This window comes from Miniopterus schreibersii (genome assembly GCF_964146895.1).
Source record: "Miniopterus schreibersii genome assembly, chromosome: 11".
NCBI classification, from domain to species: domain Eukaryota; kingdom Metazoa; phylum Chordata; class Mammalia; order Chiroptera; family Miniopteridae; genus Miniopterus; species Miniopterus schreibersii.
The window spans coordinates 54,846,747-54,874,556 of NC_138111.1; the positions used below are offsets into that span (position 1 = coordinate 54,846,747).

The 27,810-nt window shown below is 43.2% G+C and overlaps 1 protein-coding gene across 1 annotated transcript in view; it reads right to left on the reverse strand.

Annotated features, from left to right (window-relative positions):
* Positions 1-4,944: 4,944 nt before the first annotated feature.
* SAXO1 (stabilizer of axonemal microtubules 1) overlaps positions 4,945-27,810 on the reverse strand; it is an 80,525-nt gene continuing 57,659 nt past the window's right edge. Inside the window, exons 3-4 of the mRNA XM_081150765.1 lie at positions 19,963-20,165; positions 4,945-6,052 (exon numbers count right to left, since the gene is read on the reverse strand). Coding sequence (XP_081006891.1) covers positions 5,049-6,052; positions 19,963-20,165 — 1,207 coding nt within the window. The 3' untranslated portion in view covers positions 4,945-5,048. The remainder of the gene's footprint in view (positions 6,053-19,962; positions 20,166-27,810) is intronic.

The following is a 27,810-nucleotide window of genomic DNA, read 5'->3' on the forward strand; positions in this document are numbered from 1 at the left end:
CACCCCCAAAGTGGGGAGGGGCCACGCACCTGCTCAGCCAGCTATGTGAAAATTCTGAGCCTTCCCTGCCAAAGAAAACACCCCTGCCTGCCCTGCACCCCCAGTACTTAGGCTCAGAAGGGCCTCTGTCTTCCCACTTCAACGCCTGCCGACCAGATGTGGGCCTGGGTGACGGCAGGGGCAGGCCCAAGGAGCCAGGGGGCCATTTAATCTGCAGTTGGGCCCTGTGCACAACCCTACCCCCCCCCCCCGCCTAGTTCCTCTTGACAACTGCACAGCCGAAAAGCACTTTTAGACACAATGGATCCCTCCGTTCATCTTCATGCCCTGAATCACAAGATCCCAAAGAGGTGCATCACTTAGGAAAGATTCTGTTGTGCCGGACCCATTGCCTTGAGCAGTTTGCTTCACTCCTGTTTTATAGGCAGGACTGGGGAGGACAGTTATTCTAACTATGTGCATTATTGCAAACACATTTAGAGCAATGAGACTATGACGAAAACGTATTTGGGGGACACCGCGTGAAAGCAACACCGTGACACAGAGCAGGGGGTGCTTGCTCCCCCGGCACCGGCCACAGGCCCTGGCCAGGACGGCTGCTCTGATGTCAGAACTGGACTGTGGTCTCTGCTCAGTTGAGGGCTGTCTTTGGACCCCTAGACCCTCCTCCATGAAATCGCAGGTGATGTCCGAGAGGGGTAGGAAGGATGGATGAGGCCGAGGATGGATGCGGGAGAGCCCTGGCTGATGCTGTCTGCAGAGCCTTGGGGAACAGCCTGGGGTTCAGAGGGTAATGGCCCAAGATCCAGGGCTCCCTTCATCACATACACTGGCTGGCCTGGTATTTATTCTTCACTGTCCAGGTTTGCCTTTCTGTTCAGTCAGAGGGAAAAGCCACCCTCCCGGTGTGCATTCTAGTTGAGAAGATGCGAATGAAATCCCAGTAGTGCTTCATCGTCTGCAACTGGCTCTATCCCAGGTCACGTGGCAGCCTGCCTGCTTCTGCTGATCTCCTTCCCACCTCCTCACATGCACCATTAAGCACTAATTACAGGACAAAATGCCTTAGTAAAATAGGAGGGTCATCAATGGACAAGGGTTTTCAAGAAATCTGAAGACGGGTGGTAGATAATGGACTGATGATTGACAAGTGTAGAAGGGCAAGCCACGGCCTAGAATAAAAATACAGCGAGAATGCTGGAGCTGGTAGGGCGCAGGTCTACAAGGCAGAACCCAGCAGGGGTTCTGGATTTGAAATACAGGTACCGTAGAAAGCAGAGTGCAAATGGCACTAAAACTGGAGATGGCTAAAAGAATCGCTACCAGTGGGCCCCACCATCTCCACCCTCCAGCCATCACCTGGCAGAAGATCTTAGAGCCAAGTCAAAAAAGAGGGGCTCATCTTTAAAGACGCTGACACTTGTGAAAATACAAGTAGTAGAATGGAAAGTCCCTTCAGCTCTTCTTGATGCTGTATTTATATCTCAACTGGAGGGCGAAATAGATGGGTCCCCAATCGCCAAAAAGAGGTGATGTGCCAAGGTCTTCATCCATGCACGTGGCCCCGCTGTAAGGGAACCAAGGAATAAGCCCTGCCCTTGCCACCTACCCTGCTGACACAGGCTGCCCTGTGCACAGCACAGGCTTAGGGAGACAGTCATCGGGAGCAGGTCATCCCAGAAGATGCCCCTGGGCACCATGTCCCAAGCCAGCAGACCACGTCAAACCAGCCTAGAGCTTCTACCCACCAACTCCACATCTGCAGCCCATCAGCCTCACTTGGAGACTCCGCTTTTTTGGAGAGTCTGCCATTTCGGGGCTTTGGATGCCTCATCTGTTTTCTTCTCCAGAACTTCATCCACAGAACAGACTGGATTCTGCGCCAGAGCAGGTTCCCTGCTGGACATTAAACCTTTCCCTTTGTATCCTATTCTTGGTCTCTAATAATTTTCTTTTAGAGCCTGCCTAAAGCAAGCTCCCACTTCATTCTCACAAATGAAAACTAGGACATAAATTATGTGTGCATATTTTCAAGAGGAGACAGTTTATGAGAGGCCTTTCATCGTCAGGGTTTATGGAACAGGATCACACCAGGTGTTACAGCAGTAAGTGTTTGCCTTTTAATAGAGTGGACCCTTTTCCAACCAACTCTTATATGGAAGCCCAATGCACAGAACTGATTAACAAGCTGCTGCTTTTGATGGAACAGGGGAGGGAACCAAAGCCCCCCTCAGCTCAGCTTCTCTTTCCCTCCCCGAGACCCAAGTTACCTCCTAAAATGACATTTCCAGGGAGAGCAGTTAGTAATCCCGACTCAGAACTAAAAAGTTAACTATATGAAAAAAAAGGTAAAATGTTACTTTATAAAATACAAGCAGTTATCCTTACCTGCATGTTGGTAAACACTGACCAATAAAATCATAAGTAGATTCAACCAGGCAGAACTCAGCAACCATCTTCATCATCACCTACATTTAATGAGAGTTAACCATGAGCCAGGGCTAAGGGATTGACATATATTCTATCATTCAATCCAAACAACAAAAGCATGTAGCCAGCATTGCTCGTGTTTGTATGTTAAAGAATTTGACCAAGGTCTCCTAGCTACTGGGCAGCAGGGGCCAAGATATAAGCCCAGGTCTGCTGGACAGTCTCCTTTGATGCTCTTAGCCACTGTGTTCCACTAGTCCCCATAATAGTTATTTGTGTCCTTCTTTATATATTTTCTTAATTTTTTTACTTCTGTTAACCACTTTTACAGTAATAAAGATATTTTGAGACCAAAAACGACGGATAGTGGGGGTGGGGGGCAAAAACCTGGCTCCTTAAGTCCAGAACGGACAAGGAATGCCCTAAACAGCTCCCCTAGCCTGGGGTCACCATGGAGGTGACCATACATATCACAAAGGAAGGGCTCAGAGGATATTGCTCACCCCAAGAAGGCTTGGTGCTCCTTAATCAAGCAGGTTCTTCATCCTTCTGCATTTTCGTCCCTTCCTACTCATCAGAAACGTTAGAAAAACTTATTAGTCTTGATACAGCCAAGTGCTGTCATATAACCATTCTGAAAAGAAGGGAGAGGGAAGGGGAAGTGTAAGAGAACTAAAATTCGTAATTAACCGAACAGATCGTGACTAAAATCTGTGAGTCAACAGACGGCAGTACAGGTACATTATTTAGGAATATGAAGGAAAATACTAGCAGAAACAGATCAAATTAAAATTGTTCTCTGGGGAAGTGATAATGGGGAAGGCCAAGGGGCTGGGGCATAAGAGAGTACTGAATTTTTTATAAGCATTTTAGCACTATTTGGCTTTTCAAATCAAGTGCAAATATTTCTTTGATTCGTAAAAAGTGACGAAACAAAATAAAACCTACTCTCCTTAGTAACCTCCTTTAGTTTAATGGACTCCAGGAAAGACTTCAGACAGAGGGAATGTGGTTTGATGGGGCCTGTGGAGCCATGAGATCTGAGACACAGCAGATGGGAGGTGCCTGGTGTTGTGGGAAGAGCACTGGATCTTGAATCTGAAGACCAAGGTTCCAGTCTTGGCCTTGGTGCTCCAAGCTCTGTGGCCTTGGACAATGTGTGTAACCTCTATGAGCCTCTCTACACCGTAAGGACAGGTATCCAGACCCCATGTAACCAAAAAGAGAATTAAATGATGTAAATCCCAACCCGATGATGCAAACTAATCTCATGGTGAGGCTTCAAGGGGTAGGGCCCTGAGCAGTCTGGGCCAGGTAGGTAAGAGCTGTGGGAAGACTGAGCCCTGGATAAGAGATGCAGGTTTCTCACCCATGAACCCGGCATGAGCCCAAGGCTCAAGTCTCTGGACTTGAACTGAAATTTTCTCTTCCCTCCATCGTGTTCCCAAGTTTTCTGAGAACTTGGAGTATATTTTAAGTTCTGTGGGCTGAAGAGAGAGGTAGCATCCCAAGTATGAGTCTGCATCCTTCTGTGAGAGGCTCACCCAGATCATGAGCCCATCTGACCCCGTATGGGCCTCCTTGAACAAAGTCTTTCCTCAATCTCCTCAACTTAAAACAATCTTCAAATTACTTAGCCTCAGAATCAAACTTGGTGAAACCTTAGACCCAAAAGAGAAAACTCCAGCCCTTTCCCCAGGGCAGGGTCCAGCTCACCACTAAGCCAAGTTTTGTCACAGGGTCTGGTCACATTTACCATTTTAGGACAAGTAGGTCCAGCCTTCCTAGGAGCTAGCCCAGCATGGGGCCATTTTTCCCAGGCTCTGAGCATTTAGAACTCACAGCCCAGGGCATGGCTGCTGCCAAATGCCTAGTTGCCAGGGTCCCTTTTCCCCCCTCTTCTGTCTAGAATCACAGCCCGCACTGGTTTAGGGGTGGGAGAGGTCTGGCAGGTCCATGCTCCTGTGGGGCTGCTATCTGTTGTAATCAGAGAGAGCCATGCGCCATCAGACAGCACTGTTCTTGCTGGCACGTCACAATGTGAAGAAGAAAGACACCGTGCAGCAGCCCTGGGAAGAAAGAATCTGAAACAAGACTCCAGGCTGGGCCCAAGGCACTCCCACCAGGACTGGGATGCAATGGGGACTTTAGTCTGAAATCTCTCCAAAGGTCCCAAGGAACACAGCCTGCTGTTTGCACAGACAGCCTGTGGGGGGTGAAGATACAGACCTGCAGATTCACACTCCCCCGAAATAAAGGTTATTCCTTGACACTTCATCTTTGGCAAGGGTTAATCATAATGTCAATTCATACAATGATTAAATTAATAAAATACATCTGGTTTAGAGAAAACCTCATAGTGACCAGCTATGATTCCATGAGCACAAGGTAAGGGACCCAAGAGAGGAAGACAGCAGGGGGAGGGTTAGAGGAGTAATTACCAATGACTGAGTGACTACATGTCATTTTCCTTGACTCAAGCGATTCTCATTTTATTCAAGTGTCCTGGAAATGATGATTTTTTTTTTTCATTTTGGGGAATTCTTTTCTGTCCAACAAATAACTTTCAGTCATCTGTTTGTAAAAGTATTTTGCAATTCTAAATAATTTTTTAAAAATCAAGCTGACACTGCCAACTCCTGCTGGTTGGGGTTTTCCGAATCACCTACACAAAGAGGGCTGTTCCGCCGAGAGCCTGTCTGGGAAACTGGCCTGTATATCCTGTGCCCCGAAGCATCTGTTTCTTCAAAGATGTAGCCTGGGGGCTCGGGGTATGAAGCCAGGCACCTACCCATATCCTTGGGAGTAAAGCTGATGGTGTATGTGGTCTGGCCCTCCACAGGGATATTTACTCGGGGACCAGACCAGGAGGGCTTACAGCTTTTGGTATTAATGGGTGGGTGAGGTACATAGTGGGCCCGGGTGGTGGTCAGGCAGTCCAAGGGCTCAGTAGGACGGTTCAGCTGGGGAATGGGCTTGACTGGCTCCGTGCGCATGCTGGCCCACTGCTTGTAGTCATCCTTGGAGGTAGTGGAGCTTTCGAAGCGGGCACCCTTCTTGACACAAACCACTGGTCGGCAGGACTGAGCTGGAGCACCCTTAGGGTACGTGTAATGGGATTGCACTGTTGTCAGAAGGTCCATCTTTTCTTCAGGAGGGACGTAGGGGACAGGAGGTTTGGAGAACACCTGGGGCGTTGGCCAAGCTTGGTACTTATCTCGAAACTCCGTGGTGTTAGAGAAAGGTGAGTCTAGCCCACAGGACCTGGCTGGAGGTTTCAAGCTCTTGGCTGGCTCCCCCATGAGGCCCCTGTAGGACTGTTTGTGGGTGGTGAGGCTTTCAAAGGGGATTTCACAGGGTTTGAACTTCTCTGCTTCATACACAAAGCGCTTCTCCATAGGGTGGGCCACATAGCTCATCTTGTAGTTAGTCAGATCCTCCAGGGGGATGTTACAGACCTTGGGCATGGCTGGAGGCTTACAGCTTATGGTGTTCACTAGGCCCTTCATAGAGTAATCATCCTGGTGTGTGGTTCTATTATCAAACCTAGTAGATTCTGGCCGGTAGTTGTGTTCCGGACGAAGTAGCTCTCGTCTTGGTTGGTTCCAGGGTAAATAATCAGCTGAAAATAAAGCAGAAGTGGTAATTACTCATAATTCAATTCACTCAGTCTGCACCTTTTCCAAGAAGCCTTCAAAGCCATAAGCCAGCCTCCAGTAAGATGTTCCTTGAGACAAAGGAAGAACAGAGTGGATCCCTGTTCCAAGCACTTCAATCAAGGGCTTGATGTTTCAACGTTGTTATCTAAGAGTTACTGTGAAGAAAAGAAAAATTTATACGAGTCTTATCACACCCCACAATGCTGCACACAGGGATTTTAGAGGGCCTACGTGGCCCTCTAAAAGTGCCATGGGAAGATCCAGGGCACTGATTCCAGCAGAGTTGTCCCACCACTGACTTACCCTAATCCAAGAACAGTTCCATTCCTCTGTGCAGAAGGTGCTCTCTCTGAATCAGCACAGAGTGACTGCAAAGATGCATGTGATACAGTGAGACAGGGGATTCACAACCCACAACTAATGGGCTGCCAGCCAGACCAGCCAGGCCTGCCTGGTGTCCATGGGAAGACTGCCATTGTGTCCTTATAACCCATACATCTGATCCACATAAATCAAATATGCTGCTCCAAGGGAATAAGGCATTGTATTGGCTGGTGAGAGAATAGCAGCAGCTACCTCCTGTATAGAGCTAATTATATGATAGGCAGTATTCTCAATAATCATCATATAATTTCTGTGTTAACTCTTAATATTCAGACAGCCCTAATGAGGTGGGTACCATCAATATGCTCATTCTACAGATGAAGAAATGGAGGAACAGAAAAATTAGGGAAGTTTCCCAAGGTTACATGGCTAGAAGTAAAAAAGAATGGATTCAAATCCACATCCATAATCCATGCTCTGACCCACTCCACTATCTGGATCTGACAATTAAGGAAAACTGACTGTGTGTCAGCCAATTGTACTCAGGGCTTTTCGTACACAATTTGGTTTCATCTTTACAATAACTCTTTATAATGGGTTTAACTGTCTCCATTGTACAGATTTCCAAAAGCAAAGCTCAGAGAGACTAAGATACTTGCCCTAAAGTGACATGGCTAGGGAGTTAAAGTTGGAATTTAAACCATATAGCTGATTCCAAAGCCATGCTCTTCTGACAGCCTGTATCACAGGAGGACAGCATTTCTAGATAGAGTGAAGGTTAGAGAAAGAAAATAAGACTACTAGCAATCAGGGAATATTTCAGAAGGAGAAGAATTTCAAAAAATTTGAAGAATGAAAAGGATTGGCCAGCTACATCTAGGGGATGTCTGTCTAAAAGGAACTTCTGCTGTGGGACTGTTGTCATTATTTCCATAATAATTAACTCAAATCCAAGTCCTACACTGCCTACACTGGGATTTCTGGTCAAATGGCAGAGTAGGTAAACTCTGTACTCATGTCCTCCCACAACTGGTCAAAATTACAGTAGCACCAAACTATAGAACAATCATTATTGAGATCCCGCTTAAGACTAGCTGAATGGAAGTCCTATAACTGAGGATATGAAAAAACCATGAAAAGACTGGTAGGAAAGACAGAAACATGAAACAGACAGGTTCCACACCCACAGTGTGACAATTAAGAAACAGAAATATCTTGGCCTCACAGGTCCTTCCCTGGGAGATGTAGATCATCTACCTAATACATAGAGGCAAACACAGGGAGGCAGCGAAAATGAGACAAAGAAACATCCCAAATGAAAGAACAAAACTCCACAAAAAAAGAACTAAATGAAATGGAGACAAGCAATCTACCAAAAGCAGAATTCAAAATACTGGTTATAAGGATATTCAATCAACTTAGTGACAGATTCAACAGAGAGAAACCATAAAAAAAGAAGCAGTCAGAAATGAAGAATAAATAACTGAAGTGAAGCGTACACTAGAAGGAATCAACATCAGATTAGATAAAGCAAAGGACTGAATTGGTGATTTGAAAGACAAGTTACCAAATAGACACCCAATTAAAAGAGCATTAAGAAAAAGTAATTTAAAAATGAAAACTGTTTAAGGGACATCTGAGACAATATCCAATGCACCAACATTAGCATTATGGTGGTAACAGAAGGAGAAGAGAAGATATGATGGACATAAAGAGAGAGGCGGACAGTAAGACACAAATAGTAGGAGACTTTAACACCCCGTTGACATCAATGTATACATCATCCAAACAGAAAATCAACAAGGAAAGAGTGGCTTTAAATATTTTATTTTTAATATATCTTTATTGACTTCAGAGAGAGGAAAGGAGATGGAGAGAGAGAGATGGAAACATCAATGATGAGAGTCATTGATTGGCTGCAGCCCACAACCCGGGCATATGCCCTGACCAGGAATAGAACCCCGATCGCCTGGATCCTAGGTCGACACTCAACCGCTGAGCCATGCCCAGCTGGGCAGGAAAGAGTGGCTTTAAATGACACATTAGACCAGATGCATTTAATTGCTACTTTTAGGACATTTCACCCAATAGCAGAATATATATTGTTTGCAAGTGCACATGAAATATTTTCCAGGATAGATCGAATGTTAGGCCACAAAACAAGTCTCAATAAATTTAATATTGAATTCATATAAGCCATTTTCTCTGATCACAATGAAACAAAACTAGAAATCAATTTTAAGAAGAAAACTGGAAATTATACAAACACGTGGAGGCTAAAGAACATGCTACTTAACAATGAATGGGTTAACAATGAGATCAAGGAAGAAATCAAAAGGTACCTTGAGATGAATGAAAATAAGAATACAAAGCAGTTCTGCAAGAGAAATTCATAGCAATACAAGCCTATCTCAAGAAACAGGAAAAATCTCAAATTACACCTACAGGAACTAGAAAATAAATGAACAAGCCCAAAGTGAATAGAAGTAAGGAAAAAATTAATATCAGAGTGAAAATAAATGGAATAAAGTCCATAAAAACAACAGACGAGATTAATGAAACCAATATAAAAAATTGATAAAACTTTAGCCAGATTAAACAAAAAAGAGAGAGGGGAGGGCCCAAATAAATGAAGTCAGAAATTAAATAGGAGAAATGACAACTGACATCACAGAAATACAAAGGATTATAAGAACATGCTAGAAACAATTATATGCCAACAAATTGGACAACCTGGAAGTAATAGATAAATTCCTAGAAACATACAATCTTTCAACACTGAATCAGGGAGAAGCAAAATCTGAGCAGACTGATAACTACTAATGAAATTGAAACTATAATCAAAAAACTCCCAGCAAACAAAAGCCCTGGACCAGACGGCTTCACAGGTGAATTTTACCAAACATTCAAAGAAGAATTAATACCTATCCTTCTCAAACTATTTCAAAAAAATTGAAGAGAAAGGTAGGCTCTCAAAATCATTTCATGAGGCCAGCATTACCATGATACAAAACCAAAGACATTGCAAAACAAAACAACAATATGCCAATATCCCTGATGAACATACATGCAAAAACCCTCCCCAAATAATAGCAAACTGAAATTAACATTACATTAAAAACATCATATACCATGATCAAGTGGGATTTATTCCTGGGATGCAAGATTGATTCAACATCTGTAAATCAATTAATGTAATACACCACATAAACAAAATGAAGGATAAAAATATGTCAAATTAAAATTAAAATAGAAATAATAAAGTAGCCAATATGGAACTCTAGCAGGCCCTCTGAACCCATGGGGAATTCTTGAGCTTACAGTTTTACAAAGGCTTAGAACAAAAGCAGCTTCTCTCAATAGCCTTGGGTGTATATAGGTAACACCAGAGGAGTCCATAAGCCCACTTTTTTTAAACTGCTTTATTGAGATATAATCTTTATAATATAAAATGGGTACATAATTCAGTAACTTTTAAGGAATTGAATAACCATAACCAAAATCTAGTTATTGAACATTTCCATCTCTCCCAAAATATCAATCAAGCCCATCTGCAGTCATCCTCCATTCCTATCCCGTCAATCATTAATCTGTTCTTGGTCTCCATAGCGTGCCTTTTCTGGATATTTCATATAAATAGATCACACAATATGTAGTATTTTTGCATTTGGCTTCTTTAACTTAGCATAATGTAACTAAGGTTCATCCCTGTTGTAGAATGTTATCAGTAGTTCACTTTTTTTTATTGTACAACAGTACATTATATGGATATAGCAAATTTTATTTATTATAAAAAATTGGATACGTGGGTTGCTTCCACTTTTTGGTTGTCATGAAATTTTCCATTTGAGGACAAATCTTTGTGTGGATATATGTCTTCATTTTTCTTGGGTAGATACTGAGAGGTAGAATTACTAGATTATATGGTAAAGCTATGCTTAACTTTTTAAAATACTGCAAATTTTTCCAAAGTAGATAAGCCATTTTACATTCCCACGAACAATGTATGAAGGTTCTCATTTCTCCATATCATCACCAACACTTACCTTTTTTCTTAATCATAGGCCTTCTAGTGGGTGTTTAATGGTGTCTCATTGTAGCTTAATTTACATTTTCGTAATGACTAATAATGTTGAGTATCTCTGCATGTGCTTATCAGTCATTCATATTTCTTTTTTAGTAAAGTGTCTATTCAAATCTGCCCATGTTTTAATTACATTGTCTGTCTTAGTGAGTTATAATAGTTATTTGCATATTCTGGATATAATGACTATACCAGATGTGCTTCCTCCACCCCAGTCTATTATTTATCTTCATTTTCTTACCTATGTCTTTTGAAGCACAACAAGCTTTTGAATTTTTATAAAGTCCAATGTTTTTCCTCTTAGTCTAAAAAAGGTTGGTAGTTTTAGCTCTTACATTTACGTTTCTCATCCTTTTTGAGTTAATTTTTAATATGGTGTGAGGGGAAAGGTCTAAGTTCATCTTTTTGCAAGTGGACAGCCAATTGTCCCAGCATCATTTCTCAAAAAGACAAATTTTTATCTACTCTGGTTTATTTTAATATATAAAATTTAGGATCACCTTGCCAATTTACGCCAAAGAAAAAAAAGGCTAATGAGATTTTGATAGGAATAGCACTGAATCTACAGATCAATTTGGAGAAGCCCTATCTTAACTGTATTAACTCCTCCAATCTATGAACATGAACTGTCTCACCATGTGCTTAGATATTAATTTCCCTCGGCACTGTTTTGTAGTTTTCAGTACACAAATCTTTCGCTTTTTAAAAAAAAAATGTATCCTAAGTATTTTGTTCATTTTGAGATTATGATGAAAATACAATTTATTTTTACATATTTCTCTTCAATACTGACACTTTACTGAATTCATGTATAATAGCTCTAGTATGTTTTTTGTTTTGTTTTCGGATTCCCTAGTTTTATCTGCATACAGGATTATGTTGTCTGAGCATAAAGACAGTTTTACTGCTTCCTTTCTAATCTAGATGCATTGTTTGTTTTTTCTAGCATCATTACACTGGCTGGAACTTACAGTACAATGCTGAATGGAAGTAGTAACAGTGGAAAGCCTATTCTTATTCCCAGTCTCAGAGGGAACGCAGTCAGTCTTTTCATATTAAGTGTATCAGCTGTAGGGTTTTTTGTGGGTACCCTTTATCAGGCTGAGGTTTCCCCCTGTTCCTAGCTTGTTGAGAGCTTTTGTGCATATCAGATCTTGCCAAGTGTTTTCTGTGTCTATCAGTTATGCAGTTTTGTCTTTTACTTCATTAATGTGGCATATTACATTAATTGATTTTCTGATATTAAACCAACCTTGCATTCCTGATATAAATCCCACAGTTTTATAATTATTGGTTCTTTACTTCTCTTATAAGAGAAAAAGTACATTTTACTACATAATAACCTTTACCAACGCTCTTTATTTCTTTGTGTGGATTTGTGTTACCATTTGATATTCTCTTTCAGCCTGAAGGACTTTTAGTATTTCTCATAAGGCAAATCAGCTAGCTAGAAATTCTCCATCTTTATCTGGGAATGGGGTTTTTTTCCTCCATTTTTGAAACATAATCCTTTACTAGGTATAGAATTCTTGGATGACAATTTTTTTCCTCTCAGTACTTTGAATGCCATCCCACTACCTTCAGTCCTTCATTATTTCTGATGAAAACTTAGTTGTTATTGTTATTTCCCTGTATATGATAAGTTGTTTCTCTTTTGCTTCATTCTAAATCTTTGGCTTCCAACAGTTTGACTATTATACGATGAGGTGTAGACTTCTTGTGTTTATTCTATTTCTATTGTGCTTCTTGGATATGTATATTAATATTTTTCATGAAATGTGGGGAGTTTCATCAATTAAATATTTTTCTGCCCTTTTTTTCTCCTGGGGTTTCTGAGTACATTGGTGCAGGTGATGGTATCCCACAACAATTTTCTATTCTTCAGATTGGATACTATCTATTGATCTCCATTTTCACTGATTCTTTCTCCTGCCAACTCAAATATGGTGTTAAGTCCCTCTAATGAATTTCTTACTTTGGTTACTGTCCTTTTAACTCCAGAGTTTTCATTGATTCTTTTTTCATGATTTCCTTTTAGTAGTATTCTCTATTTTACGGGCAAATGTCTCATTTTCCTTTATTTCTTTAAACACGGTTTCCTATTGTTCTTTGAACATATTTATAATAGCTACTTTGAAATATTTCTGTGCTAAGTCTAACATCTTGGTCCTTTCAGAGAGAGTTTCTATTAACAGCTTTTTTTTTTTTTTCCTATTCACAGATTACACTTCTGGATTCTGATCCCCCACTGGGAGTGGTTTTTGCTGTTTGTTAGTGACTTGCCTGCACTAACTCTATAGAGTTTTATCTCCACTGTATTGTGTGGCAACTGATATTTTTGCTTAGTTGTTTTATTATGAAGCCTGTATTGCTAAGAGTCACGTTGTGTCAGCAGAGTTTAGTTGATCAGAAGTTATGCTTAAGCACCTTAAACTAGTAAGGCTTTCACTGTATGCTAATGGATCTGTCTATGGGTTGGGGAAAATAGTCAAAGATGGGGCCCTTTACAAGTCTATCCTGGCTTTCATTTTCAGCTGGGCTTTCCCATGTCTCCTCTGCACCTGCACTAGGTGCCATATTCAGCCAAGGAAGATGAATAGATAACTAGGCCCTGTCCCTGGTCTCTCCTCAGCCTGTGCACTGCACCTTGCCCATATGCAGTCTTCCAAAGCACTAGGAATATGCATAAGCCTATCAAGACCCACCACGTCTTTCTTATTCTCTGGATCTCCTTGTTGAATTTCTGGCTGGTGTTTTGGTCTGTTGTTTGCCCCAACTAGTACTGCAACCTCAGACTAGCTGCAGAAGTTGTCTCCCCTGATATTTTACCACTGCGATTGCTATTGCTTTTATTGAAACCCCTGGGTATGCACTCTACTCCAAATCAAGTCACCAACCACCCCCCCCACCCCTACCCCCACCCCAGCAGCAGAGCCGCTGGTTTCCACAGCCTCGCCTGCCCAGATGGAATGGGCATGGAGACGGGGGTAGGGGGAGCCCCAGGATAAAACACCACAAACTCCCACTGTTCATAACCATGGTTTAGTAATGTTTCTTGAATAAATGCTTCTCAATCTTCTGTATGCCTTTGATTTTCTGAGCCCTAAAATGGTTGATTTTTACTGTTTTGTCCAGTTTTACTGTTGCTTTTGGGGCAGAAGGTTTGCCAAGCTCCTCACTCCACCACTTTGGAAGTCCTGACATCCCCACCCCCCCAGGCACACTCTTAAGTTTATTTTAGGCTAATAATACTACCAACTATTTATTTTAAATTGGCTTCATTTTAATTGAAAATCTAATCTTTCTCCAAGAGCCATTAATGGCTCTATCAGCATCTTGAAAGCATTAGGGGGCCTCAGAGGGAACCATCTCGCTGAATATAAACCACATGTTTCCCTGTCAGACATCAGCCCTCCCTGAAACGGGGATATCTACCTGTAGATGCCTACACACTGCCTCAAGGTTTGTGGGGGTGGGAAGGACAGGGCTTTTCTGGCCCTCTTCTGTGACGGATGAAGTGATAAGAAAACAAGTTCCTAAGCTGAAAGTCGCCTCATGATTTCTGATACCCAACAATACACTTTAAACCACATTATTGTCCAGCCCTCTAACTTCCTCCACCCAGCATATATTACAAAAAAAACCTCCACAAGACCCTGAAAACCTCAGAATTCCACATGACAAACTATTCATAAGCATGAAAACCATCAGTAAAGCCCTTCAGGGCCAGGGTGTCATGTGGGTAATTGGCAAGAACCTCTTTAAAAGGGATTCCATTCAATAATGTGTCTTTTTAAAAAAACTTAGCTAAACCTAAAGCTGAGCATCAAGTAATTACACTCTCAATCTTTCCAATTGCACAGTGTTTTGAAAATGTCAAAATTACAACCAAATGCTGCTGGAGCATATTTTACTGGTGGTTTTCTGGACCCTAGTAGAGGTGCTGGCCATACGAGTGGAAAGGGAAAAGTTTGCATATGTTTCCTGTAGAACCATAGTAAGTGGAGCATATAGATATAATATAGAAGGAACCCATTGAAATACACATATTTAATGAGCTTGGTCTTTAGTTATTTTTTCTTCCCCTCCTTTGGAAAGAAAATCAATGTATGGCCATAAAACCATAAGGTTGCTCTGGAAAAAACATAACTAAAGCAGCAAATTTCCACAAGAGACAACCAAGTCATCGAAAGGTGATACTCCAACTGATAAGGCAAGGGTGTAGCCCCTCGCGCATACAAGGGGCTGTGCAGGACTCACGAGAGCAGAGTAAATGTCATGGGTCTTCCCCAAACCTCACTCTGGCTCTCAGCCAGGACCCACAGAGTAACAGGCTGAGGGAGGATTTGTGTACCTCCGACACCAAACTGTCACCGGAGCCCTTGTAAACAATGGTCCAGAACCACTCATTTATATATTTCCTCACTAAACACACCTTTGTAATGGCATCCCCTGTGCTAAATGCCAAGAATCCATATGTTGGCCATTCAAGGCCCAGTTTTGGAAATCGTTATATATGATAAGGGAGTAATGGAACAAAGAAACCATTTAAATTAATAGGATATGGTAAGTATACATATTATCCAAAAAACTACAGAGACATATAGGTTGCTAATTGGCACCTATGGGTCAAATCTAACTACAAATGTTTCCTTGGCTACATACTGATTTGTTTTTAAATCTGAATTTCGGCGGGGAAATGGAGAAGAAAACAAGGTTTTTTCGATCTCATCTTTATCTGCAGGGAAGAGCCGGCCACGGGTTCGTTTTAGCAGTGCAAGAGCCTTCTCTGGTTTGCCGGGGGGATTTTGGATGTAACTGTTTGGAAAAGGTGAGGAGTATGGGAGAGCTGGAGGTGGGAGAGATTAAAAAGTATGTATTAGATGTTTTTTCTGTGTGTTTAATTTGAGTATTTTGCTAGAGAAAAAGGAGGAGTGTCTTCAAACAACAACAATGGGCTACTGTATCCATGCCAACCCCTAAGGTAAGCAGGGAGCATTTCTCACTCCCAGGCCTCTCCTTGCTCCCAGGGAAGGGCGGCAGGGGAACCGAGCTGGGCACGCGGTTGCTCTAAAGAGCCCCTCACTATGCCAAGCTTCATAGACCCGGGAGGGCCAAGGGAAGGGTGTGGGGGGAAGGAGAGCTCGCAGCTGCAAGTGCCCGCTTCCTCCCCCATCAGAGGTAAGGGCTTTGCGTCTCCTTCCTGCCTGCTCAGTGTCCGTGGGGCCCCATTTTTTGCCTTCCAGTAACCACTGGATGAAAGGACAGAATGAGCAGACAAGAGCGCCACAGCCATGTACCTGGTGCCACTGGCTCCTGCGGCACAGCAGGGGGGTGCTGGCAGGAGGCGCCAGAATCTGCGAGGCATCAGAGGAGTGGTAAAGGTTTAGGATTTTATCCTAAGAACCATAATAATTATTTGAACAAGTTTTAAGCAGAGAAGAGGTCAGATCAGGTTGCCATTTTTAAAAGATCCCCTGGTTCCTTTCTGGGGAAAATTAGTAACAGCTGACAAGACAGGCGCTATGCTCAGGTGTATGCCCAGGTGTAGACACAAAGGCAGGATTAGGGCTTTGCTAGGAAGAAACAACTGAAGAACAGAAGAGAGAAGGTATAAAAAGATAGACCACAAAAATATAACCTGGAATAGGCCACACGGGGGACAGACATGGGGGGGCTGGTGGTGAAAAGAAAGGCTACAGTGTTGGTGAACTGCAGGTCCAAGTGAGGCCAAGGACTGCCAAGGACTGCCAAGGACTGCCATGGTGGGAGCCGGTTAAGAGAGCAAGCGGAAGGACGGGCGCTGGGGTGGACAAAGGTGGGACCATTTCAGGGTATGACAACATCCAGAATGCAGCTTGGCAGAAGGTGACTATGAAAAAGTGGAAGAAGATGACAGCAATGATAAGAAGGTAGACATACGGATAGCCAAGAGACATGAAAAAATGCTCAAAGTCACTAATCATCAGAGAGATGCAAATTAAAACCACAATGAAGTACCACCTCACACGTGTCAGAATGGCTGCCATCCACAAGTCAACAAACCATCAACCAGAGCTGGTGGGAATGGGAGAAAGGGGAAGCCTGGTGCACTGCTGGTGGGAATGCAGACTGGGGCAGCCACTGTGGAAAACAGTACAGAATTTCCTCAAAAAATTAAATATGGAACTGCCATTTGACCCAATGATCACTTCTAGGAATATATCCTAAGGAACCCAAAACCAATCAGAAAGAATTTACGCACCCCTATGTTCATAGCAACACAATTTACAATAGCTAAAATCTGGAAACAGCCCAAGTGCCCATCACTAGATGAATGGATAAAAAAGCTGTGACATTTATACCATGGACTACTACGCAGCTGTAAAAAAGAATGATCTCTTACCCTTTAGAACAGCATGGAGGGACCTGAAGAGTATTATGCTAAGCAAATTAAGCCAGTCAGAGAAAGACAAGTGTCACATGATCTTACTCATATGTGGAATCTAATGAACAAAATAAACCAATAAACAAAATAGATCCAGAGACATAGAAGCATGGAACAGACTGACAAATCTTAGAGGGAAGATGGGGGTGGGGGAGGGGTGGGGAGCGATTAATCAAAGAACTTATATGCATATATGCATAACCCATGGAAACAGACAATAGTGTGGAGAAGGCCTAGGGGAGGCTGGGGGTAGAGGCTGAGGGGATCAGTGGGGGGGGGGGGACATCTGTAATACTTTCAACAATAAAGATAGGGCCTAGGGGAGGCTGGGGGTAGAGGCTGAGGGGATCAGTGGGGGGGGGGGAACATCTGTAATACTTTCAACAATAAAGATAAATTTTTAAAAAATAAAAGGTAGAAGAACAGAGACCAGATTTCTGAAGAGGCCCTGAGCCCCAGTTCCTAAGAGAAGCTCAGTCGCATGCAAATGCTTCCAGAATATAGATTTAGAGCTCCTAGAAGGGTTTCGGGAATATTCTACACACACCCCCAAGCCTCCCCACCTTCCCTTGCCTAAATATTTGTCTTGACTACATAAAAGCAAGTATCAGTACAGTCATTTAGAGATCCACAAGCATGTTACATGAACAGTTCAGCATGTATTCCTAGGGAAACTATATGCATCATAAGCAGAAAAGTTACTGGTAAACCTGGCCTCCATTCCCATGGTCTCAGCCTGTGGCTTGTGCTCCATAGAGTGACTGCTACATTGCTTGCCCCACACATACAACTCCATGTCCTGTGTCCCTACTGGACTCAAAAGTCACCTAAGGTCACTAAGCTTCCTTCACAGTTCCTAATGCCATACCTGGGATATATATAGTAGATGCTCAATAAAGAATGAATCAATCCATTTATATAAAATTATCAAAACTATCAAAAAAATTATATAAAACTATCAAAACTGATTTATGGTGTTAAAAGTCAGCATAATGATTCTATCCTGGGTGACTGAATAGGAGTATCAATGATATATTTCTTGCTCTGGGTGCTGTTTACATAGATGTGTTCAGTCAAAATTCATTGGTCTGGCCCGGCCGGGCGTGGCTCAGCGGTTGAGCGTCGACCTAGGATCCAGGTGATCAGGGTTCGATTCCTGGTCAGGGCACATGCCCGGGTTGCGGGCTGCAGCCGATCAATGACTCTCATCGTTGATGTTTTTCTCTCTCTCTCTCTCTCTCTCTCCCTCTCCTTTCCTCTCTCTGAAATCAATAAAGATATATTTTATAAAAAAAAAAAGAAAAAAATTCATTGGTCTGTGCACAGCGAAGAAAACCATTAACAAAACAAAAAGACAACCTACTTACTGGGAGAAAATATTTGCCAATGAAACATCTGATAAGAGATTAATATCCAAAATTTAAAATTCACACAACTCAACACCAAAAAGCAAACAATTTAATTTAAAAATGGGCAAAAGGCCTAAATAGACACTTTTCCAAAGAAGACATAAAGTTGGCCAATAGACATATGAAAAGATGGTCAACATCACTAATTGTCAGAGAAATGCAAATTTAAAGCACAGTGAGATATCACCTCACACCTGTCTGAATGGCTATCAACAATAAATAAACAAGTGTTGGTGAGGGAGTGGAGAAAAGGGAACGAACCCTCATGCTGTTGGTGGGAATGCAGACTGGTGCAGCCACTATGGAAAACAGTATGGAGTTTCCTCAAAAAATTAAAAATGGAGCTGCATTATGACCCAGTGATTCCACTTCTGGGAATATATCTGAAGAAGCCTGAAACACTAATTCAAAAGAATATACCCACCCCTATGTTTATTGCAGCATTATTTACAATAGCCAAGATATGGAAGCAGCCCAGTGTCCATCAGTAGACAAGTGAATAAAAATGTTGTGGAACATTTACACAATGGAATATTACTCAGCCATAAAAAAGAAAACCTCTTACCATTTGCGACAGAATGGATAGGCCTAGAGAGTATTATGCTGTGAAATGAAATGTCAGAGAAAGACAAATACTATATGATTCCACTTACATGTGCAATCTAAAGAACAAAACTAAATGAACAAACAAAATTGAAACACACTCTTAGACACAGAGAACAGACTAATAATTGCCAGAGGGGATATGGGTTGGGGGATTCGGTAAAAAAGGCGAAGGAGATTAAAAAGGTGAAGTACAAATTGGTAGTTACAAAATAGTCATAGGAATGTAAAGTACAGCATCAGAAATATAGTCAATTATATTGTAATAAATATGTATGGTGCCAGGTGGGTACTAGAAATACCAGCAGGAATACTTTGTAAAGTATGATTGTTTAACCAATATAGTGTACATCTGAAACTAATACAAAATAATACTGAATGTAAAATAAAATTAAATTAAATTAAATTAAAATAAAATAAAATAAAATAAATAAAATAAAATAAATTATAACTAGGAAAACAAAAAATAAATACTTGTTAAATAGTTTTTAAAAATTCATTGGTCTGTATAATTATGATTTATACATTTTTCTGTCTGTATGTTATGTTTCCATAATTTCTTAAGTTGATGAATAAATTAATCTCTCAATTGAAATGCTTCCCCAGTGTAGGATTCCAACAGCAAGCTAACACAGGCACTGGCAAATACTTTCTGTAAAAGGGAAGATATTAAATGTCTCAGGCCTTGCACGCCATACATTCTCTGTTAACTACTCAGCTTTGCTGCTCTTGCACAAAAGTAGCCCAGATAATGTGGAAATGAACCAGTGTGGCTATGTTCCAACAAAACGTACTATGAACACTAAACTTCAAATTTTGTATAATTTTCATATCCTGAAATAGTCTTTTGAATTTTTTTAAGCATTCAAAATTTAAAAACCATTCTTATTCCCCAGCTGCACAAGAATGGGCTGTAGGCCCAATTTGGCCCATGGGAAGTAAGGGGCTGTGCGTACGAAACCTATCTCGTGGCCTGCGTGCCGCTCGCCCGTCCCTCCCCAAGCCGTCCCTCCAGCGCTCTCCCACCTTTATAAGTAGGCAGACACTCCATCTTGTCACCACATGGATATTTACTGTCCCGAGGCTTGATGGGGTCCACTCGACAGACAGAGTAGGGGTTGTAGTCTTGCTTATACGTCGTGAGCAGATCCATGTTCTCTTCACTTGGGATGAACTGGTCAGGCTGGTGGAACTTCACTGGTAACACTCTGTGAGGCCCAAAATCTCTCCTGTAACGAAAACAAGCACATGCCACTGGGGCCACTTGCATAAAATATGGCTCATGGTTTCCACTCAACCCAATTCTACAAGTATCTGATAAGAAGTTATCTTCTACGCCATGCCCCTGACTGCTCTTCCTCTGTTTCCCACTTTTGAGAAAGACGTCACCATTCCCGTCTCACCCAGTCAGGCTCCTGGACACCATCCTGGGCACACCCCTCACAGGCCCACTCACTCACCGGCCGAGGCCCCCTCCACCCCATCAGCCCGTCCTCCCTCCAAGGTTCAGACCCCGCCCATTTCTCGCTTGGATCAGGTGACAGCTTACCTACCACCTGGGCTTCCTGCTTCATTCCTGCCACTTCTACTTCAGTCCCCTTAGTGTGGCCAGAATAAATCCTCTAAACTGAAAATCAGACCATTTCACCCCCCAGCTTAAAGTTCTCCCAGATAAAGCCCAACTTTCTAGCATCGTTTATAAGCTATGCTGGTCCTGCCCCTGCCTTACTCCCCAACTCATCTGCCACCTCCCCCTGGGCCACTGAGAAGGCCTCTGTTCTGTGCCTGCTCTTTCCACCTTCCTTCCCCTCCAACCCCTTCACTGTGGAGCTAACTTCTTATTTTTCAGCTATAACCACCCCTTCTCTCTGTGTTCCTATAGCTTCTCCTGCTAATATTTATCTCCTTCCTCTACTTGGCCTTACAGAAAACCCAGAAGGGCAGAGCAGTACAGTTAATGGAGACACTGAGCCTTTCATTTCTCTGCTCTCTGGCGCCAGTGCCCCCACTATTTCAGGGAGTATGAAAATAATGGGATAGAAAAAGCATGACTGTCTGTGCTAAACAGGAAGCACCCCTTCCCTAAACATCCCACAGTTACAGAGAGGCCAAAACGCTAACTGCACCACCTCGAGGAATCACCCTGGTGACACCAGCGCTCAGCGTGGGCTTACAGTCCTGAATTCCAATTCTCCATGCAAACTCTCCTAAGCAAACATTTCCCCCCAAGGGCTTCAGCTTTGCACAACAGCCGGGTTTTGCCTGGAACCCATTCATTAAACTGGACAAGGGGAAGGTAGATTTTCCCTGATGTGCTTGCAAAACAGCCTCGCCAAGGGAAGGGGGAGGTTTCCGGACAGGAAAACATCAGGCCCAAACACCAATAAAACCTACTTCCCGGCCGAAATCTGGAGCGGCATTACTGAGCCATGCTTGACTGGCAAAGGTAACACGCTCCACTGTAACATGTCCTGCATGAATTATATACATGGTTGTCCATAAACCCAAACCCGGGCCTGAAAGTGCGTGGTGGGATGGTGGGATGGGGGGAGTGAGTTAGGAAGCAGGAGAGTGAGTGTCCCTAGGGCTCGAAGGAGGAAATGGGAGATGCTTCAGTTGAACTCCCAGTAATACCCTCTGGGTAGATTTAAAAACATATCTCGGCGGCAGTTACAGGTCTGCAGCCTGGGCTCCCCTCCCAAGGGCCCCATGTTGGCAAACAGCAAGAGGAAGCTGAGTGACCTGAGGCCTCTGGAAGCCAACTGTGTATAAACTGGGGCTATGGGAGGAGCAGGCTAAACAAGAACCCAAGGGTCAGTCCCACACTTGCACCCTCCTCAGTAGAGCTCAGGCCGGTGTCTGCTTAACACCAAACCTGCTGCAGCAGCGAGCTGGGGGTGAGGGCCCCGGGCGGCAGAAAGAAATGGCAGTTTCCAGAAAACCCTGTCTGAAAGCCGATTAACTGCAAAGTGGCTTTTGTCTGAAAGTTTGTGTTCTCAGGGGAGGGCTCCCAAGGGCAGGCGAGCTCTCCTCATTCCCAAAAGGGGTAAAGAGGGGTTTGGTGGCAGCTGAGACCACATGTCCCACATAAACCCATGTTCATCGACGGCTACACAAGGGCTCTGCCTTTTCCTAGGAGGATCAGGAGATATCAAAGGCAAGCGACAAGAAACAAGGGGAGCCCGGCCTGTGTGGCTCAGTGGTTGAGCATCGACCTATGAACCAGGAGGTCATGGTTCAATTCCCGGTCAGGGCACATGCCCAGGTTGTGGCCTTGATCCCCAGCAGGGGGCGTGCAGGAGGCAGCCGATCAATGACTCTCTCATCATTGATGTTTCTCTCTCCCTTCTTTCTCTGAAATCAATGAAAACATTTAAAAAAGAAACAAGGCCGCCCGGCTGGGCGTGGTTCAGCGGTTGAGCGTCGACCTGGGATCCAGGCGATCAGGGTTCGATTCCCGGTCAGGGCACATGCCTGGGTTGCTGGCTGCAGCCGATCTATGACTCTCTCATCATTGATGTTCCTATCTCTCTCTCTCTCCCTCTCCTTTCCTTTCCTTTCTCTGAAATCAATAAAGATATATTTAAAAAATAAAAGCATCAACATTATAAAAAAAAAATACACCCTTTAAAAAAGAAACAAGGCCGAACGCCCACGCTGCGCCCCCGCACGCCCGGGGACCCTGCACACAGGTCATGACATCCTCCACTGCGGGAGCCAACTTCTCCCCAGAGATACTGTGAGAACCTCCCTTCAGGGGCTGCCCATCTCTCTGACAATTTCAGTGCACTTAATGCCCCTACCCTGCTGTTTCTACAAGAAAGAGCAGGAAAATGCCTGCAACCAAATGCACCAGTCCATGGACTATCCTGGAGCTGGTTACTCAAAGGCAAAAGTGGATGCGGCAGATCCTTGCTCATTATGTTTAGAGAAAGCAATTGTTCACTGAATCTCCTTCTCCAATACGAAATCTAAGTTCCCTGTGAAAGTATGTCTACATGGCCCTGGCCGGGTTGCTCAGTGGTTAGAGCGTGCGGTGCCTGCAAAAGACCAGCAATTGATGTGTGTCCCTCACATCGACGTTTCTCTCTCTGTCTCTCCCCCTCTCTTCCACCCTCTTTAGAAAATCAATGGAAAAAATATCCTCAGATGAGGGTTAACAAAAAACAAAAATAAATAAAAGTAAAAAATAAAGTACGTCTATGATTGAATACACTAATCAGCTATAACTAAGAAACACAATCTTGAGGGGGAAAGATGATCTATTTCTGAAGAGAGGAAAAGTTTTCCATTTAATTCATTTATACCCCACCCAAAAATATTCGCTGTGGCTTAAGAATGAATTTAACCAGAATTTATGTTTCCTCATTATGTTTTTATGTTAAGAACATTCACTGAAACCTATCATTAACCACAAGGCAACTGCACGTCCTCAATCTCACATAATCTTACAGCCTTAAGGTCACATAAGAGAAAAGCCTATTTTATTCTTCCCAGAAATTGCTCAAATTTAGTAGCTTTTTTTTTTTTTTTTAAGAACACTCCCCTCTCTTCCTGTGTTGCATTCCTAGTCCCTATGCCCATTGTGACTAAGAACCAAGAAAAAAATTGGTCAAAGATGTTAAGTTTCTTTTAGGTGTGGAGCCATAAAAGTTATATAGTAAGGAAGGCCAAGAGCTCAACTCCGAGTTAAGTACAGGTTAAAGTGGCCCTGCTGGGAAAGTCGTAACAACTGACTCCCAATCATTAGGCGAAGCTAGAGGAAGGTGTTTGACAAGAGTCTGACAAAAGGAAAGAAGAAATAACACAGCCAACCAGCTCGGGAGCCTGGAAGTAGGGAAAAGAAGATTTTCACAGCGATAAAGGGGCGATGAAATACTTCTTCTAAAAAATGTATTATTAATGTTTATCTATGAAAACTTCAGAATTTGGAGTGTGCCCAACTAATCAGTCATATTAAATGGAATCCATTTTAAGAGTTCCTCCTCCTGCCCAAAGCCGATCTCTTCACCCCTACCCTAAGTCCCTTCCCTCTTTCTCAGAAATCTCATCCATGGACCACCTCCTGGTCTGTGGTCTAACCTTTTCCTCTTACTGCCTGCTTTCTGTCAGTGTTTAAACATGCTCCATTCTTTTCAAACTTAAAAGGAAAAAAAAAAAATACGACACAAGCCTTACTGGAGTCCACTCCTCTCCAGTCCTCTCTCCTTCCCATCTCTCTTCTAGAAAGGGTTGTCGCCCGGCCGGGCGTGGCTCAGCGGTTGAGCATTGACCCAGGATCCAGGCGATCGGGGTTCGATTCCTGGTCAGGGTACATGCCTGGGTTGCGAGCTCGATCCCCAGTCTGGGGCATGCAGGAGGCAGTCGATCAATGACTCTCTCATCACTAATGTTTCTATCTCTCTCTCTCTCTTTCCTCTCTCTGAAATCAATAAAGATATATTAAAAAAAAAAAATAGAAAGGGTCGTCTACAGGGACAGACCTGCCTTCCTTACCTCCCATCACGCTCCACCCATCAACTCTTGATTCTACTCCTTCCTTGCTCTAGGCGAGGCCCGCAAAGTACCATCTTGTTCCCAAACCCAGTCCCTGCTTTGCAGGCCTTCATCTTCCTGTACCACCTTCATACTATCCATCCTTTCCTCATTTTTTAAATACTCTTTCCCTTGACTTCTGACATATTCCTCATGATTTGTCCTCTCTCTCAATTGCCTCTATGGGGTTTTGCTCTTTGTCGGTTCATTGATTTCATTTCATTACTTCCACACATAATTCTAAACTTTCCCTCTAAGGAAACCATTATGTCATCCCAGGCAGGCTGGGGAGCCCGTCCCAGCACACTGAGAAAGATCCTAGGTGGATTCAAAGGGCTCGATTCGTGTTGCTGATCCTGATAAGGAGAGACTAAGCCCTCCTCATCTTCACCATGAAAGACAGGATTCCAAGTACCTGCCTCCAGGACTCAGGTTACATAGAACCTGTCTCCTGCTCTACTCTCTCATCGCCTTGACCCCCACTAAAGCTGAGGCTCACATCTGTCACTGCTTCATATAAACTCTGGAGAAAATATAAACACAACTACCTGTAAGCACTAGAGAGCAACCAAGATAGGCAGGTTCTGGGGCAGAACCAATGGGTGGAAGAAGGGGATGGCCCTGGGCGAGCCTCTGTAAATTTCCACTTTGTTTCAAGGCATCCAGGCTGAAGGCGGGTTCCGGTCTGGCTCGGTCAGGCCACTAAAATGGGAATAGCAAACCTTCCATCGTTCCCGACCGAAGAACCAAAGGACCAAATTTTGAGGCAACCACAGGTACCAGAAAGTGTAGAAGGGATCCTCGAAAGGCAAGAACCGGAGACAGGAAGGCTCAAATTCTACCTGTCTACTGGCCCAGATCTCTGGCTGACCTCACAGGCACGTTAGCCTTCAAGCGACCAGGCTAAAAGTAAAGAACTGAACTGATATTTGAGCTGCCACTCAAGACAGAGTTTGCATTTTCAGTCCCATCAAGTTACCTCCTATCTGCTCGTAGGAAAAAAAGAATAAAAAATAAAAAACTTTCCGCCCGTCCGGGCGTGGCTCAGCGGTTGAGCATGGACCTAGGATCCAGGCGATCAGGGTTCAATTCCCGGTCAGGGCACATGCCCGGGTTGCGGGCTCGATCCCCAGTTGGGGGCGTGCAGGAAGCAGCCGATCAATGACTCTCATCATTGATGTTTCTCTCTCTCTCTCCCCCTCTCCTTTCCTCTCACTGAAATCAATAAAGATATATTAAAAAAAAAAAAAAATCCTCTTCAGAGGAATGTAGAAAAATCCAGTCTCCACTGTGTAACATTAACAATGTACAGGATAAGTCCAAAATCACTTGGCGTATGTACAAATGTGACCCACTCTCAAAGAAAAAGAATCATGCAGCCCCAGATGTTAGAATTAAAGCAGCTATTTAACTACACTCAATTACAAAAATCAAAATGAGGTCATAATGAATTAAAAGGCAACCACAGAAGCCAAACAATAACTAAGTAAAAAGAACCAAATCTATATTCTAAAACTGAAAAATACAGTATCTGAAATAAAACACCCACTAGATGGACTTAATATCAAAATGGAGGTAGAGGAAATTTTCAGTAAACTTGAAAATAGATTAATAGAAACTATCCATTCTGAAGAACAAAGAGAAAAAAGATTGGGGGAGAGAAATGAACAGAGACAGAAAAAAATAAATACTTGAAGAAATAATGGGCAAATTGTCCCCAAATTTAATCAAAGGCATACAGCATCAAAGGCGCTGAAATTGCTCAGGCAAGTCTAGTCCTGAGACCTATTTCTACATGTCTTCATTAATTCTCAGGCCCAGTACACAGAGGGGAGTAAGTCTATCCCCTGGGGTATAGCTCTGAGTAGAAAGCCAAGTATGTATTAGAACAGAAAATGTATAAAATTCAATGTGTAGGGAGAGAGTCAAGCCCACAACCAACGTTCTTGCATCTTTCCTGGCTTTTGAAAACAATACCAAATGCCCTTTCTCTTTTAGCTCTTGCTTCCCTTACTCTCCCTAGTTTACCCAAAAGTCTTATCAATAAAGGAAGCAATCTGGGCTGTTGACCTCCTGCCCTCTGCGCTTCACCAAACCCATCGAGTCTGAACCTGATGCCACCTTCACATACGCGTGCTCATCTCCAATTCACCCCGGCCAGGGGCTCACTCCCTCTAGAATGCAGGTCTAACACCGTCTTGAGGACTCGCCTCTTTCCTGTGAGGCCGGCCACATCGCCCGTCTTAAAGCATCTGGCTTCAGCTAACAGGAATAAAGTCACAAAATGGGGCCCAAGTGTTTTACGGAATGACATGCCTACGGGGAAATGAGGCTTGAAGTACAAATAAATTGATCTTCATAAATTGACCTCAGGTCTATCTGAACCAAAGGCAGATCCTATGTGAAAGAATTACCAAGGGCTGCAAGAAAGCTTCATATTAAGGGCTGAAAATTGCAAGCGTTCTCCTTATGGCACCTGCCGTAAATCCCCGAGATTTACAGTCAGTAAGAGTTGTGTGCAGCTGTACTCACGCCTCATGCTGGGATGATAACCTTTCCAGAAACCAGGTGTTTTTTGTGTCTGGGCTTAATCACCAAACCCAGCCAAGCCCTGGGCCACATGACTTTCATGCAGCAGGTGGCAGCCTCACGGCCAATGTCAGAAACCAGGCCAGGTTGGTCTTTAGATGGGGAAGTGGGTGGTATATTCTGGTAAGAAGGGTCCTAAGGGGACAGGGGTGACAATCCAAGCAGACACGGGGGGAGGGGGTGCAGACACATGGTTGAACCATCCGTTCCCCCAGAGGCCTCTGGTGGGCACCCAGATGACAGCTTCTCTACATTTATTGATAAGGAATCATTTTATTGTATGTGCACATATATGAATCAGAGTCTCCACTGACTTTATAAGGTTCAGAAAAGATGGCTGGTAAAATCTTGATTTCTGTTCGTTTATCTCAATAAAAACTCATTGGAACACAAAGCATCCTGATAGAGATGTAGTTTTATTCTTTGTCTATGAACACCAGCACCCAGCGTGGAAGGCACAGGGCTGAGAAATGATTAAACTGAGGTACAGGGGAGAGGAGAGATGTCCTCTGCTTATTTCTCCCTTAGAGATCTCTCTGAGGCAAAGAATCAAGGACAGGAGAGCAGTATTTCTGCTCTTTTTCCTTCCCACGGGTAACCTTGGCCCTACCCCTTTTCTTTTTAAGGCCCCTGTGATCATTAGCAACTTGTTTTGGAAATTCTTTCCCCCTCTGCATTCCTCCACTTTGGCCACGTCTTGACATGAATGATATTATTACTTTGGCTCTGACAAGAACAGAGGGGCCTTCT